The sequence below is a fragment of the Accipiter gentilis genome, chromosome 19 (genome assembly GCF_929443795.1).
Source record: "Accipiter gentilis chromosome 19, bAccGen1.1, whole genome shotgun sequence".
NCBI lineage: Eukaryota > Metazoa > Chordata > Aves > Accipitriformes > Accipitridae > Astur > Astur gentilis.
This window is the reverse complement of record NC_064898.1, coordinates 11,693,516-11,711,312: the sequence shown is the minus strand read 5'-3', so window position 1 is coordinate 11,711,312 and position 17,797 is coordinate 11,693,516. Positions and strand designations below refer to the sequence as shown.

The 17,797-nt window shown below is 37.9% G+C and overlaps 1 protein-coding gene across 10 annotated transcripts in view; it reads left to right on the top strand.

Moving 5' to 3' along the window:
• Positions 1 to 17,797, top strand: part of GRIA4 (glutamate ionotropic receptor AMPA type subunit 4) — a 235,318-nt gene that overhangs the window by 123,056 nt on the left and 94,465 nt on the right. For all 10 annotated transcript variants that reach the window (XR_007508857.1, XR_007508856.1, XM_049823381.1 and 7 more), the window contains exon 4: positions 12,737 to 12,921. Coding sequence is in view for 8 of the 10 variants with exons in the window: in XM_049823381.1 (XP_049679338.1) it covers positions 12,737 to 12,921 (185 nt within the window). In the remaining 2 variants the exon portion in view is untranslated. The remainder of the gene's footprint in view (positions 1 to 12,736; positions 12,922 to 17,797) is intronic.

Below are 17,797 nucleotides of genomic sequence, written 5' to 3'. Positions count from 1 at the left end.
TATCTTTTCATTATACCTTGCCCATTTCCATATTTCCCACTAAATGTCAGTTCCTACAGGTGAAATTTAATTTGAATTGTTAAATATATTCATTCTACCAGAGCTTTGAACATGAGTTTATGATTACTTCTAGGAATATAGCTTACCTCAGTGGGATGTAGTAAATTTGTCTAATCATATGGTGAGTACTTACTTCATCCTGTGTTTGTTCCTGCTAGGAACTGAAATTGTCTCTGTAATTGTATGCAAATCCCTTCACCAGAATAATCAAAGGAAACCTATGTGTAGGTGCCCATCCTCCACAAGAGAAGCGTAAAAGTAACCTAACTTTTAATTCTACTTAAATGAAAAGTTGTATCTTCATATGTAAAATGTAGATGCAAAATAGAAGAACTTAAATTAAAAGACATGTGAGTAGCAAACAGATACTTTGATAATATTGCAGGCTGCTTTTAGTCCTGCTTTTTTACATATGCACAATACTATGTTAATAGTGTTTGTGGCATTGAACCTGAGAAATAATAATATTGGGATTTTTCATTTTAAACATGGGGGAATTTCTTCTCCCCTGAAAATATATGATAGATAGATGATAAGAGGTTTTATGAATTGCCTTCAGAGGGTGTCTGTTTCCCTCCACTGCCTGCAGAAGGAGACTGGAGTAACTAGCTCAGACTTAGCCACTGAACTTTCAGTTGAGATAAATTCTCCTGTAAGTCTCTTACTCCAAGGCATGTTTTATATATTGGCCTCAAATCATTCTGATTTGCTTCTTTGAACTCTGTCAAATATTTTAGCATTAATGTTTTAAATGTGGATGCTAAAAAGAGATTTAGTCATGTGAGAGTAGTCCAGTGTCCTGTATGAAGGTCATATAATTCCAGACTTCCTCTTCCCTGTTTCTCTATTCAAGTATCTAGATGTTACATTAGCTGTCTTACTCCTCGCATCACTGGAAAAGATCAGTTCTGCATATCTATGACTCTGATAACAGTATTTCTGAAGACACTGAAATGAGGCAAGGTTATTAAGTGCCTTTTGTCCCACCAGTTCTTTTCAGAGGAGGGGTGAGAAGAGGGAGAAGAGAATAGAAGGAGCTGAAACAATCTCTATTTGTTCATTTGTCTCCTTTTAAAATTCTGACACTTCTTTGCATGCTGTTTTGCACAGATTCATAGAAAGTATTTAAATCTATACATACATATATAAGTACTTGTATGTACATATATATGTATGCTTGTAATGTCTTAGAGCATTTAGAAGAACTTACTAAAATGTTTTCTCACCTTTTTCTTCTTGTAGGATTTTGTTCTTTTTAAGAAACTCAGATTCCAAGCCATTTTCAGGATTTAGTTGGAATCGATACTTGCAGTCCCTCAGATGAAGTGCCTGGGAGGTGCAAGATTATTCAATGTCATAGATCATAGCATCATAGAATTATTTAGGTTGGACAAGACCTTAAGATCATCGAGTCCAACCGTAAACCTAACACTGCCAAATCCTACTAAACCATGTCCCTAAGCACCATGTCTACATGTCTTTTAAGTACTTCCAGAAATGGTGACTCCACTACTTCCCCCGGCAGCCTGCTCCAGTGCTTGACAACCCTTTCAGTGAATAAATTTTTCCCAGTCTCCAATCTAAACTCCCCTGGTGCAACTTCAGGCCGTTTCCTCTTGCCCTATCACTTGATACTTGGGAGACCGACCCTCACCTCGCTACAACCTCCTTTCAGGTAGTTGTAGAGATCAATAAGGTCTCCCCTCAGCCTCCTTTTCTCCAGACTAAACAACCCCAGTTCCCTCAGCTGCTCCTCAGAAGGCCCTTCACCAGCTTCGTTGCTCTTCTCTGGACACACTCCAGCACCTCCATGTCTTTCTTGTAGTGAGGGGCCCAAAACTGAACACAGGACTCGAGGTGCGGCCTCACGAGTGCAGGGGGGATGATCACTGTCATTACACTTCTATAAAACCCACTATATGAAATCTTCAGATGTTTACCAAATTGTTGCTCCAGTCCAAAAAGAAAGAATGACATCTTAATTCTAGTCTACATCAGAAAAGCAGTGAGTTAGTTTTAGGAACTGGAAGGAAATCATAGAACTTTAGGCTTATCTCCAAATTGTTAGTTGTTTGCTGGCAGGGGGAGGTGTCACAAATGAAGTGGTTTAGATCACTTAAAGAATCACTGTCAAAGGTATTAGCAAAAGGTGATTTTAATGTGAATTTGTAAAAAGTGCAACGTAACAAAGTTTGATAGCAAGGTTCACTCTTATTACTTACTACATGGAAGAAAAATAGAAAGGAAGATCGAGTTAGAATAGATTTAGAATCATTCACACAGAGACTGGAGATAGAAAAGGGTAAGGGAGACGCGTTGAGTCACAAGGTTTAGAGTCGACCCCCTTGCTTTCTAAACTCCTGAGGGAGCTTAGGTGCGTCTGGATCCAATCTTAGTCCCAGACTTGGTCAACAGTTTACGTCTAATGGAATTAATACAAGGGTAAGGAAAGCCTCCCGTTGAGTCACAAGGTTCAGAAGGGACCCCCTTGCTTTCTAAACTCCATCTCAGAGAGGAGTCTAGGTGTGGCTGGATCCAAAGTTAGTCTCAGACTTGGAAAACAGTTTATGCCTAATAGAAGGTATACAAAGGAAAATCTCCTGCTAAATTACTATGCCAATTTGTCAGGGAATGAGTGATTATGGATTCTATACGACTTTGAGGTAGCAGCAATTTAAGATTTATTAACAGTATTACAGTAAATCACAAGATTGGGTTATATGATTTTAACAATACTTAATCAGAGCGATCTAATGAAGGTTGTATCAGCACTACGAAGTTTCATAAATCAAATTGCACAGACACACAAACACACACAGAGATACAGAGGTTAACCTGTAATAAAGATTTTTCTCTCTTGGCCAATTGTAGTAAATTATTGGTACCAAATAATCTTTAAAAACCTTGTGAAATCAAATTGTAGTGAATTACTCACTATTCTCCTTTGTCAGCATTTGTCATCAGATGATCTTTGACCGCATCTTCTTCATCGGCATCTGTCACAAGATGATCTTGGAAATCCTTGTGAAACTACCCTTAAAAGTCCTTGTGAAACCTACTACTTAAAATCCTCACAACATCTACCCTGAGAGGCATCCCAGCTCAGGGTGAGATACTGGCTCATAGCCTGCTGTGATCTCAGAGAGCTCAAAGGGTCTCACTCAGGATCACTATTTATAGGATCGCAAGATGATTGACTTTGGTTGATGTCTTTCCATTCTGGCCATAATTCTTGTCAGGCAATTCTGGCACCCTACAAGGTGGGCCATGATCCAAGCAGCAGGAGTTTCAGGTATGGTTCCAGGCAACAGGAGTTTCAGGTAGGGTTAGGGAGTGCCTAATGATCCTAACTCACTGTACGGTAGTCAGGATAAGAAAGTACCAGATTGTCCCAACTCACTGCACAAGAACACAGTGGTGGCTGGTCCTGACATCGCAATGTGGCCCAGAGAGGGAGCCTGCATCACCACAGGAGGCAATCAACTTTTAATAAATTTGTGGTCTGTGTATCAGTTTAAAAGAAATAGTAAGACTTATTTCAGACTTATTTCAATCAAAAGGTAACCATATTATAGCATTGAAATTTTAAAGCCTCTCTTCCCAGGATATGTTACATTTTTCTGAAAAGTGCTTGAGAATATAGATTTCAGAAAGATCTTAACAGAACTGAAATATAAAATCAGAAATAATGTGCCTGGAATCTACAAGTAGAACTTATAGAAGGAGTAAGGTCTTATAAATTATCTGCTATGTAGCCACCAATAAATACGGACATGGCCACACATGCACAGAGATAGAATTAAGGTTGCAACTCTCTTAAAATGAATGCTTCTTAGTGTGAATGCCTGTTGTTTCAGTCTGAATATTGTTCTTGCATTTTTCTCTCATATATGTGTTAGAAACAACACTGCATTAATGCCAATAGGTAAAGATTGTCAGATATTTTATAGTAAAAGACTAGTTTTCTAACCAGTCCTTATAGAAAGGAGGCAGAAGTGCTGACATCAGGATCCTCATTTAGTATCCACAGTCAGTTGTGTCCTAGGGCACAGGTATCTTATGCACAGACTGAGGCAGATGCCTTGTGGGGAAAAATAGTATGTGACAATATAATTAAAGACAGCACCATAATACATTAATTAAAATGCATTAGGGTACTGCTAATTTTAAGATATACCAGCTCTTGAGTGCTTTAGCTTGCAGTCTTAATATTCTTTGACATGGTTCTTTTGGATGTTGTTTCAACAAAGGTCTATGTACAATTGTATAACATCACAGGCCAAACAAAATCCTATTAAATTGAGACTAGAGAGTTAAGTTGTTGGGAAGCTAGCAATTTGTGGAAAATAGCTTTGCAGCAGTTAAGATATTGTGTAAGAAAGATAATTTATTAGTATCAACATTACAGACTAGAGGTTTTAGTGAAATGAAGAATTTTGGCTTTAAGGCATTGTACTAAAGATTAAGAGTTTAAGCTATAAAGTATAAAAGCAAGGAATATTTACAACTAAGTTGGATATTTATCAAATTAATAGTAATAATAGGAACAAAGAAAAAAGGTAGTAAGTTAAATATTTGACCATACTGTATTTTCTACCAAAATAAGTTCACTTTTTCCTGTTTTCTCTCCTTTTTTTTTAAATACTGGTACACATCAGTCCTAATGATAGACCCAAGATGATGTATCAGATAACTGAATATTCAGAGAGACTATGTAGCCTCTATAGTTACTTTAAAATTGTGGTCTGGCAGAGAGTAAGCCTAGCACCTGCTTTTCTTTTTCTTTTCTTTTTTTTTTTTCCGCTCAGTTGCTTTTTAAGATTTGTGGGTTTTTAAGGTAATAGTTTGTGAGGTTCTGATAATACTGTAATTACATACAGTTTCTGATTTAGCATTCAAAGTTCTGTAGTGAGAATTCACTAAAATTTGCTAAAAATGTGGCTTCAGTGCTGCTTCTAAACTTCAGAGGAGCCAAAGATTTCTCAGCTGACCTAGTTCTAGCTGAACCCTTTGGCCTAGCTAAATAACAGACAAATAAATGCTAAGAAAATATAAAATGCTAACAAGGTGCATAAATGTACTTTTGGTGTGTATCTGTAAGTATGCTTGAAGGTATTCATCTCTGTGCATAGAGAGAGGCATATAACATAGCCTGAAACTTTGATCATGAATTCCTGTTGTGGAGTAAGCCAAACCTCCTTCCATAACCTCACTGAATGTACATAACCTACACATCATTGTTCCAGTTAAAACTTTTTTTAATTTAAAAAAGGTGGTGGTTGCAATATATTGACAAGATTTTCTTGTAGCTTTATGTCCTCCTCAGGAAAGGAGGATTATTAAATACTGCACATGAAGTTGCACAGGTAGCAGTCTCTACAGCATTAACAGAGAGAAGAACAGAAAGTCTGACTGTAAAACCACTGCTAGAACTTGTTTTGGAGGTGTCTCACAGGTCTGGTAATTTCCTTTATCATCAAATATTCTGCTGTCTTTGAAGCAAAATAGTGACAGAGGAGATGGCTAAACTGGATCCATTATTTCCTCAGTTTTGTTTCAGAACCATCTGTAATAAAATTGGGGACAGACTTTTTAGTAAGGCCTGCTGCGATAGGACAAGGGGTAATGGTTTTAAACTAAAAGAGGGTAGATTTAGACCAGATAGAAGGAAGACTTTTTTTATGATGAGGGTGGTAAAACACTGGAACAGGTTGCCCAGAGAGATGGTAGCTACCCCGTCCCTGGAAACAGTCAAGGCCAGGTTGGACGGGGCTCTGAGCAACCTGATCTAGTTGAAGAGGTCCCTGCTCATTGCAGGGGGGGTGGACTAGATGACCTTTAAAGGTCCCTTCCAACCCAAACTGTTCTATGATTCTATGAAAATTATCCTGTTCATTGATAGTATAGGTGACTTAATTCACAACCTACATCATAACAGATATATTTGAAAATACATAGAATTTTCAAAGCTAAGTAAACCCAAACATTGATTTTTCAGGAACAAATCATGTGAGATAAAGCAAATTTACTTCTATTACAAAGTAATGGGCTTTGTAAGCATTGGAAGAAAAAAAAATAGGTGTCTCATTCTAGTAGGATTTTTTACAGAGTTTGCATGAAATTTTGCTAAATGAGCTAAAGAAATTCTGTCTTGATGAAATTGCTAGAAGATATGTAAAACACTGGTCACACACTTGAACTCAGAAGTATATGAGGTTCACTGTCAAATAAGGAGGTATTAAGTAGTGATCCATTCCGGTTGCAGTTTTTCCCAGTATCTTTGTTAATGACTTGGATGAAGAAATATAGAATACATTTGTTAGACTTGCAGATGATAAAAAATTGAAAGGACTGTGTGTACCTTGGAATACATTTTAAAAATACATGACATTTTCACCAATGCACTTCAGGAGAAACTTGGATCAATTAATTGCAACACATCCAGAGGAAAGCAAGGAAAATTGTCAGAATCTAGACTAAAACATGTTCTACAAGGAAAACCTGGAAGATCATGTTCCAGCAAGAGAAGTGCAGACAGAAAAGAAATTAAACAGCAGTCTTCAGTTATATAAAGGATTGCTTTAAAGAAGAAGGGAACAAACTGTTCTCCAGGTCTACTAGAGGTAGGACAAGAATGAGTGTCTTTAAATTGTGCCAGGGGAGACCTCGGTTAGACTTTAGAAAACATCACCTAATGGTAAGGATAATTAAGCAATGAATATATTACCTAGGAAGTTACAGAATCCTCTTTAGAGATTTTTAAGGACAAAGATATCTGTCTAGAATGATTTAAATATAATTTATCTGTCTTGGGGGATGGAGGGATAGAAAGGAATAGATGGAATTATTTCTTGAGCTCTCTGTCTTATTTTCCAATCTACATGTCATTTCTGTGAATTAGACTCAAGAAAGACTCAGAACACACCTGTACTTCTAGCTTGCACTCTCTCATCTAAATTGACCAGTTTGTGTGTACTTTTTGTTGAATGTTCTGGCTCCAACTCCAAATGCAGAGAAAAATGGGCATGCAAATGAGTTATCATATGTCAAAGGTTAAATGATAGAGCTTATAAATTTTACTGGTTGTGTTTGAGTTCTGGAAGCTGTATACTGACCAAAAATTTAAAACAAAACCATATATTAATAACAAGGTATTAATCATGAGGAAAACTAAAGTACACTTAAGTTCGAGTGTTTGTAGTTATTGGTTGAATGTACAATCATGCATCACTCATAATGTGAGTTTCTTGTATGGTTTTCTTCACTGTAGTGTCTGGATTAATGTCGCCAAGATTTGGCTAGATAAATGGTAGGTATTTTCACTAAGCTTCATGTCTCGATTCCTTCAGTATTCATTGCAGAAAGAGAAAAGCACCTCTGAGATAGATGTCTAAGACAAAAAAAAATGCTTTTTTATGGGATATATATCTCTCCTTTGAAAGCTTGGATGATTAACTTAGACAACTACTTTATAGACAGCTAGAGTTAAGTGACATGAATCCAATCCTAAATGTCAAATATATTGGATTATCCTTACCAAATGATTTGATCATTTATTCTTCATTTCTGTTGTATGTTGGATTTATAACAAATTTATTTCTTCTACTGTTCCTAATATGAATTCCAATACATGGAAGTAGCTTTCATAAAACAGCTCCAGCATTTCAGTGTCTGTGGCTGTTGGGATCATAGCTAATCTTGGGAATGGGATCAATTCCTATTTGAAAGTTAATTGGTCCAGAAAGAGAAGAAAAGGAATTTGCATTTCAGTAACATGCACCATATGATGCCCATCTTTGGAAAAGACCCATGTTCATCAGATGTTTTCTACTCCTGGGGTCATAACAAATGTATTGCATATGCTGTTTCCAAGTATATTAACCTGTTAACTTGGGCCATTCAGTATTGTCAGTCTGCTAGCCAGAGTCAAATACAGTAATAATATGTAAATATTGCGTCCTCTTCATCATAGTAAATGAATAATACGTTATCTCGTGCACAATAGTTCCAAAATAAGAATTATTACTGGAGGTGCTACTGTTTAGAGCAAACAGCCACTTTGCGATCGGTCTCCTGGCAAGACCGTCAGGAATGACTGCATGTGCTTAGAGGGGCAGGGGAAACAGTTTCCCAGAATGAAAAGGCTGCTGGAAGATGAAAGTTATTGAAATTTAATTATAACACTGTAATTGAGCACTGAAATATCTCTGGTGAAAGCAAGCAAGCAAGCAAGCAAGAAAGAAGAAAAAGGAAAAAAAGAAAAGGAAACAAGCCAACCATATGCATTCCAGCAGAAAAATAAGTCAAGAAAATGCTCCTCTATCTCTTTAGTTTATTCTGAACACACTGAAGAGATTGAGATATCAGATTTTACTTTTCATTTAAATGGAAATAAATGAAATTAAGTCATTGACTGCTGAAACAAAATTGGATAGGGGAAAGCCTAGCTGGTACAGAAGACAAAAAAACCTGAAAGGCCACTGAACTTTTAAAATCACAAAGATTACACATGATTTCAGCTACTTGGATGGAGGGTGGCTGTGTACAGACTCCCATTACAGCAATGCTGCAGTGACTAGGAGGAATCATAGACTCCCAAACTCCTGCACTTTTAGTGTGTGTTATTAAATACCAAAATTGCTCAAATGTTCTACACACTTCAGCCTCCAGAAGATACCTAAGTCTTTCTGAAGAAGTACTAATCTCTCTCTAAACATATATAAGGCCAGGTGCACATCTAGTATTGGGTTTGTGTGGCTGATGCATTTTGCAATGGAAAAATGCCTATGGAGTGTGGAATGAGGGAAGCAGGGTTAAAAAAAATCTTGAGTTTTTGTTCGTAACGTACTTAGCTGTAGTATCAACCCCAATACGTAGATTTTCTGCGGTACGCATCTCCAGCTCTGCTTTTACAGGACATGAATAGGGTAACTCTTCATTTTCATGTTTCGGGTTTTTTTTTTCTCCCAACATGATGACTATGTGGTATCTTTTTGGAAAAAAAATAACAGTATGCTAGATCATCACCATCCCCAGAGAACAGAAAAGCAAGGAGAGAAGGGATCAAGAAAATAAAAACTTTGCAGACTTTCCCTGTCTCTGGTTTGGTTCCAGTATATTGAGTTGGAATTACTGTTACTGGCCTTTAAGCACTTGTCAATGGTATCTACATTTGAGCAATGATATACAAAAAGCAGTTGTCAGACTTCTTATCCCAAGTAAATTGAGGAAAATTCCTGAGAATCCTAGTCCCAAAAGAGGAAAAAAAAGCCATTCTTGCATATAGCATCCATGCATTTGGGAAGGACTTAATCTGTGTTTCCAGGCAATTGTATTGGTGGTTTATGTTGTTCATAGATTTGCTAATTAAAATAAACAAAACCCAACAAATGAACTCTGGGAGTGACCAGAAGCTTGTTGATACAGACTTCCAGGCTTCAACCAGTTATGACTGCACACAATAATTTGTGTTTTCTGATAAATGAGTTATCTGCATTTCAAGGTTGAATTTGTTGATGAAGAAGGGTTACTATATACATTTGTGACAACTTACCTTACTTTTATTTATTGGCATAGTCCTAAACATTTGTTTAAATAATGTTGTTTTGAGAAACATTGATTGTGTAGCTCAGCTGATATGAGATAGCCTGGGGGTTTTTTAGTTTGCTTTTATGCAACAAATAGTATTCCACAATACATGGGAGAGAATGTATTCAAGAAAATGAATCATTCATCTGTCTGTAGCATAACTGAGGATAAACAGCAGATAACCAGAAAATAAATACCTTTTAGATGACAGCTGTAAGATCCATGTCTGCTGTCTTAACTTGGGCAAACATCTTTCTGAAGTTTAAGAACCTTGTCTAAATAGAGATGCTGCACTCAGTTTCTGAGAATTACCCCAGGTTAGTTTCAGGTGTTTTGCCTTATAAAATGTTTGCAGCACTACATATAACTAATTTTTTTCCCTGTAGCCAATTATTTTGGACAAATAATCATTCTCCTCAGCATGTCTAATTTTTATGCCAAATGAGCCTGTGAATGCCTTTATTCATTCTGCAGAAACTCCACCTTTGTCAGTCTGTTCTATTAAAAATTGTTCCTGCACACTGAAGAGATGACTATGCCACTGATTACTTGCACAGGGATTCTGAACTCTTCTGGTGGAGATGTTGCACCATATCCAGTTACTACCATTTAGCTGTGTTATGCTATATGTAAAAGACATGCTAATGAAAACACACATCTGAGCACCAGCTACTGACAAGAAGCTACAGAAATTTCAAATGCCTAAATAAAGGCAGTTGCTAGTGAAATGTGCCAAGGCAAACCTTGATCCAAGGTAGAAGAAAAGCTTTTCTATGTGTTTGTCTGATATTTGTCATGCTTTATGGTGGGATAAATTCACAGTTTGATCAAAACACATCTTAGTAAAGTTCTCTAAGTGAAATAAGAAGGGAATGAGGGGATGTCAATTGCTGTTTCAAACACCATTCATTCAGAATCAAAGAAAATGTTAATTTGTGTCAGGAAGCTGAATTAAGTAAATGTTGACTGCCTTTGTAGCAAAGATCAAGTCAAAGTTACAGCGCAAATGAAGCAGGAACCCCTGTAACACTGGAGTAGTTGTAATGTATGTCTATATATGGAAATGAATAGGAAATGAAGCAAGAAATACAATGTTTGGGAAAGAATCTCATCATGATTTGCAGAGATAATTACAGGCAAAAAGGAGATCGAATATAGCAACAGGAAAAGCAGAATAATTATGCAGCAATTAGCAGGAAAGCTGTATAGCTCTTTGAAAAAAAATAACAGTCATTGGGTTAAAAATATATGCTGAGTACAGAAATATTTTAATACTTAACACATCAAGTAGTTGAATTCATTTCCTAACATAAAATACTGTTTCATAAAATAAATGTCTCATTTATACGATAAAATGTTATGCATTTTGTGTATTCATTATAATTTTATTTTTATCCTAAATATGTCATCTGAATTGGAGAAAAAAATTGATAAATGTTCATTTCAGAATGTGGGTGCATAGTGTCATAATGATAAGAAGATACAGATTTTAAGTTAATATTTCAAGGACTGAAAATGTCATAGGAGCCAGTTACTCCTAGATTTGCCAAAGAATTAGTTTTTCATGTGTCATAAACTCTTCATATTCTGATAAAACTATTATCTACTTCTATTTTACTTGGAGGCAAACTTGGGTTTTGGTGGGTTTGTAGGTCTTCTGATAAGTGGTTATCAACAGCACACTCAAAAGTACTCTTTCTGAAATGTAACTTACAAAGATTCCTCTTGAATCTTTGGGAATGTCTGACTGCTTTTTACAGGGAAAATGTCATGCAGTGGCATCTTCAAGTACATTAAAATGACAGCTGGAGGTCACTGCAGTCAGGCATGGGATCCTCTTGTTGAAAAGAGAAAGGAGGCACCACTGTGTAGCTGCATCACTAAGGATAGTTTTTAAGAGTTGAAATCTTTCATTTAAAGCTAGTGGGGAAAATTCAGCCAGAAAATGAGTAAAAAGCCACAATATTTTGTGTTGTGATTCTAGACAGGAGGACCTTCTCTGAATTGTATCATTTGTATCAGTATGTTATTTACAAACATATCTTGTCTTTTTGGTCTTTCTTAACAATTAACTCTGGATCTGAGGTGTGCAATTTTCATTGCTTTAAACAGGTTCATGGTTTACTCTAGATAAAAGATGGAATAATACATGCTTCCTACTTCAGGAATTGGTTGGGCAAGTCAAGATTAGACTTGCAGGCTGTCCTAAGATATGTTACAAGTTCTTCTTTATCCCCAGTGAGAAAAAAATTAGGAGAGGGAAGAAGGTGAAAGGCTGGTGGCCAGGGAATGTTGAGATGCAGGCAGGGAGCCTGCCCCACAGGTTCAGGTGGAGACCTCTGAGAGGCTGCTGCCTTTCCCTTCTGTGAATGGGCTCAAAGATGACAAAGGGCGCATCAAATATGGGTAATGATAAAGAACAGCAATCCTGCCAGTATTAATAATAAATGATTCTGTGGTGCCCTTCAGTCGCTGACCTCTCATCACTTTGCATACATTGATTAAAGCTGTATAGAATCTCTCAAATAGATCAATATAACTTCTATTCACACAACTATACTGGCATATACATATATGTATAAATAAATGAAAACATTAATTCTTACTAAAAAGTGTAAAAACTGCTTGGATTACATGTTGTCAAAAAAACAAACAACAACAACAAAAAAAAAAGCAAAGCATTTGAGTGTCTTAACATACTGCTTTTGTAGTATACAATTACTTCTTGTGAATGAGTAGGCTCAGATTTTTTCTTTGCTATGTTGTGAAATGCCCGGATAGAGAAACCTATACAAAACCAATCTGAGAAGCTGAATGCTTGACTGGAAGAGTTTGTGTGTATAAATCATATGAAGATTATCCATAATACTGAGAATCATTCCAAGCATTCTGATCACAGAAATTGTAATTTTTGTTAATTGCATACTGTGCATTGATCATGGCTAGCAGCACAGGTAGGGATACAAACAGTCTCTTATTCCTTTCCCTGCAGGAGCAAATATTAAGAGGCGTAATATTGATTAAGGACAATTCCTATTCAAAAAATCCAATGATTGTGTTACTAGTGTATTGTATCCTTTTCTTTTAGGTTATTCAATACTTCAAGCTATTATGGAAAAAGCGGGACAAAATAGCTGGCAAGTGAGTGCCATCTGTGTGGAGAATTTTAATGATGCCAGCTACAGGCGGCTTTTAGAAGATCTGGACCGAAGGCAAGAAAAGAAATTTGTAATAGACTGTGAAATAGAGAGGCTTCAGAATCTCTTAGAACAGGTAATATGTGCTTTTAATGTCACTGTAAGCAAATTACTGAAACTCCGGATAAGATACCATTGTACACTGCGGTTCATTTATTTTCTCAATAGAAATGAGATTGCTTGCTCTTTCTTTTTGTTTTTCTTCATGGGCCTATATTTGTACATCCACTTGCCTGCTCCATTTTCTTTTCCTGTATAATTCTTGTCTTAATAACCAGCACGTCAGTGCAGTGAGTCCCCCTTTCCCACTCAGCAGGTCTGTGGGCAAAGGGTGACAGCAGCCAGGGCAGCTGCACGTCTGGCCCCGCATCCCAGCACCTCCATGCCCGATACATCTTGCAGCAGGGTCTTAGGGCTGGCAGAACAACATGGTGTTGCTGAATTGCCAAGATGCCCTCAGTCCCTACCTTCATGGGGGTAAGCTTAGTTTTGTTTGAGGAGAAAAAAGCTATTTGAATCCAGTATTACTTTCTATTCACCAAATAGCATAGGCCATGTATTTATAGCCATAAAATGCTTTAAAACTATTATTACACGTGTTTAAACTGATAGTTTTATTACCTTAGCAGAGTATTCATGAACAAGAGGAATAGTATAATAAAGGTGCTATTGAACTGGGAAGGAAGGTCAGCTTTTTCCATCAGTTATTCACAGAAAGCTGCTAAAATAAAGAAAATAATAAAGAAAAATGATAAAGCAAATACTGCACCAGACAGACTGGCTTGCACTCGGCAGTACCTATAGTAGTGTGTAAAGTGAATCTAAAATCTTGCTGGTCTGATGTGGTGAATCTATCTCTATATAGTGCTTATGTACAAGCTCTTTCTTAAATGATGGAAAAAATAAGATAATGCATGAAAAGGAGCGTTTTGTCAAATGATGGGAAAATAACTTAGGGTTAACTATCTGGTTCTCGCATGATCACACATTTGATGCTGATATGGTGCAAGTGCACCGTTCAGTACCCACAGCTGCTGCTGGAGGACTTGCAGGGAATGAATGCCATCTGCTGGTGGTAGGTCCTCCGCCACCATGCTGCGCGTCAGAGAATTTTGAAGATTTTGTTGCAAAAACATTCATGATGCATCTGCTACTGAAGTCACAGAAATATGAAATGTCGTTTGTGATACAGAAATGCAAAAAATAGTACTCAGAAATATATACGTCAGGTTTGCTTTCACTGGCAAAAGATAAAGAGGGAAGCTGAGAATTACTAGTACCGCTGATTTAACAAGGACTTTTGCTATGACTGTTGCCAACAGAAGAACAGATGATGCCATATTGCTATAGATACTCATTTGGCCATTCTTCTGGTTCTGAATGCCATTATGTTTTAACACGTGTTTTCTATAGCTTAGAATGAAATCCTCCCCCACTTCATCCTGTGTTGTAGTAAAACAGAACACCCATTTGAGGGTCTTTTAAAATACATTCAGAAAAATAATTTCTCTCTCAGTGCTGTGTATGTGGGTGTGTATGTACCTAATTTCTTTTACGTGTCATGCACATGTGACTTAGAAAATGTATCCTATATTACCATAAGTCTTAGAGTACACCCACCATGCTGCATAGGTGTATCTACTGAGTATCCACTCAGTTTCAAAGCAAAATGATGTCATCCAGTACACGTTTGGATCTCACTGATCTCACGGGTACATTTGATTTGCTTCCAGAAGCTGCTAGTCATTTTCCTTCCAGATTGGCACCTGCATTGTCAGTTCCTTTTCAGAAACATAACCTGTGTTCTTTGTTCAGATCATGTGGAACTGAATTGGATATTGATTTTAATGTGATTAGGTTTTGACCTCCTCTGACTTCATACAGATCTGGATTTTGCATGCTTAAAATAGGTACTTAATGCAAGCATGGTAAGTCATAAAAATGAAGTGCCTGGCCTCAACAGACTAGATCAGATGTGGTGAGTTTGGCTGACACCTCTACAGGGCAAGCCCGAAAGCTAATTGAGTTCTCTTTCCATTAACTGTACAGGAAGAGTGGCGGGTAGGAGTTAACACTTAACCTGTAACATACCTGTATTGTAGACAGTCATACAAACATTTTTAGGAAATGGTTCATCTGGCTACTGTCTAATTTTGGGTAGTATGAATTTTACCCAGGAAATGAGCTCTTCTGTACTTGTGCTGGTGTTTATTCACACCTAAGTGTAAAGCCTTTGTCCTTAAGTCTATGCTAATGGAACAAGAGAAATTGTTTTTTGGGCATGTGGGGGTTTTTTTTCTTAGTAGTGACTACCCATATATATATATATAAAATATATATATTCACACTTGACCTAATTAAATTGGAATTTATATATTTCAGAATATTTCTGTAATTTTCCCAGATGATGTGAATTCTCTTCTTCCCCAATGTGCCTGGAGATCCTCTCCATCCTTCCAAAGGAATGTCACTGTACAAACAGAAATGGCATTGTAGCCAGGCTAGACAAAGTATGCAGAAGAGCTGCAGCTTTTTACTCTCCATTTTGAAGGTCCTGGTCTTCCTAGACAGGCTGACCTGCAAGTTAGCCTGGGGTGCTGGTTTGGAGCTCCAAAATGAAAGCACTTTGCCTTCAGAGATCAAGTGCTGCTTAAGGATGGGCAGTCAGAAACAGTCTCGGACACCAAAACATTTAGTCTGCCAAAAACGGTATTGAGGCAAAAAGAGTCTAGCTCAATGTAGAAAATGCAAAATAACAGCCATTTTAAAATATCAGCTGTGGACTTTTTCCCTTTACTTGAAGGCTTTAATAACCTGTAGCAGACAGGTGAGGTGGCTTCACAGATGGACTAAAAGTTGGCGTGCTCTTCCCTGCATACACAGAGAAATTGATTAAGCTTCAGTGACTCTAATTAACTCAACTTCTTTCCTGCCTAGTTCTCCTATAATTGAGAGCCTAAGTTGTGACTATACTGTAATACTTTGCAATGTACAAGTAAATGTTCTGCAGAACATTTAGGAAAAGTAATTAAATCTCAGTAATGAGACCGTAACTCAAAGTGCTTTGCCCTTAAATCTATGCTAATGAAGGGAGAGAAACTGGCTTGTGGGCTTGTAGGTTTCTTCTCAAGTGACTGCCCATATATATATACACATTCACACTTCTCCTGACTGAACCTCAAGCACTGAAGACTGGAGACTTTTTCGCTGACTGTGTTCAAAAAGTGAGCTCATGTGCTGCTCCCCTGCCCATAACTGGTGCCCATTTACCTGACCTGGTGTCTTCTGCCCACTGTCCTCTCCCAGCTGCCCAGCTGAGAAAATCAGCGCCTTGCTGATCCCTCATTTCTTGTGCAACTTGAATCCTGCTGGTTTCTGTCTCCTATATTTTTCTTAGTTCATTAGTTTTTCTCATTTATTTTCTCCTCTCCATGTGCCTTGGTGTGTGTAGAAGCTGCCTCCACACTCCATACCTGAGGCTTGTCTTCAGGGAAGATTTCTCTCCTGGAACCCAGTGACATATCTGAAATCCAGACTCCTCCTGTGCACAACTGTCCTGGTTTCAGCTGGGATAGAGTTAACTGTCTTCCTAGTAGCTGGTACAGTGCTATGTTTTGAGTTCAGTATGCAAAGAATGTTGATAACACACTGATGTTTTCAGTTGGTGCTCAGTAGTGTTTAGACTAAAGTCAAGGATTTTTCAGCTTCTCACACCCAGCCAGGGCACAAGAAGTTGGCACAGGACACAACCAGGGCACCTGACCCAAACTGGCCAACGGTGTATTCGTCACATCTAGTATAGGAACTGGGAAGTGGGGGGGGGAATGGCCGCTCGGGGACTAGCTGGGTGTCTGATTGGCAGGTGGTGAGCAATTGCCCTGCGCATCATTTGTACATTCCAATCCTTTTATTACTGCTGTTGTCATTTTATTAGTGTTATCATTACCATTATTAGTTTCTTTTCTGTTCTGTTAAACCATTCTTATCTCAACCCACGAGTTTTGCTTCTTTTCCCGATTTTCTCCCCCATCCCACTGGATGGGGGGGAGTGAGTGAGTGGCTGCGTGGTGCTTAGTTGCTAGCTGGGGTTAAACCACGACAACCCAGGATGTGCATTTTTCATCGTATGATCTTCCTTTCAGGTTTTTATGTTGCTGTGGTGAGGCTGATGTTTTGCGCAAGGGCCAAACCTGTGGTCCCTTTAAGGGTGAACTATCGAGAGATGGAGTTTCATTTTCAGATTGCCATTCTAGAAAGGGAGAGTAGGGCCAGCATTAAATTCAGGAGATGCATTCAGCCTGCACACAAGTATTTCTATCCAGTTTGCTTGGATTGCCCCCTACTGTCTTAGCCTCAGACAAGGTTTCAGATCTTACCTTTCAACGCTATGCCGAGACTTACAAGACTGTAAGTGGTGGTGTTCTTAAGAAAGCTATGCTCCTCTTCTTTGGTCATAATCACCCACACGTGACCATACAGTCTCCAGTAGCAACTGGAGATATTTGGAGGTGACTGGAAATGTTTTGCTTGGTTTCTGTATCAGTGCCAATTGTCACGGCTCAGCTCAAAGCCCTGTTTAAACACAACACTGGAGCAAGACATCCATTACTGCAGGGTCACAGAGTTGTTGCTTCGATATACAGTAAGACAGAGAGCATCTTCAGCCTATCTGAGTCAGTGGAACTCCACCTACTCTCGAGAATCTGCTGTAACTTAAGCATACCAAGATAATTTTAGCTCTTTTTTAGACTTTATTCTCAGGATGGTGAAAGAACAGCCTACCTCCTTAATATCTTACAACAGCCATAACCAGGAAAACCTTTTTGTTACCTGTGAGTGAAACTTCTCCTTCACACTCCTCTGGCAGACTTTATCATCCTGCAATCACAGGCTCTGAAAGACAGACCACAAACATCAAGACTTCTGCCATAAACGTTTTCTTTACTTGCCCA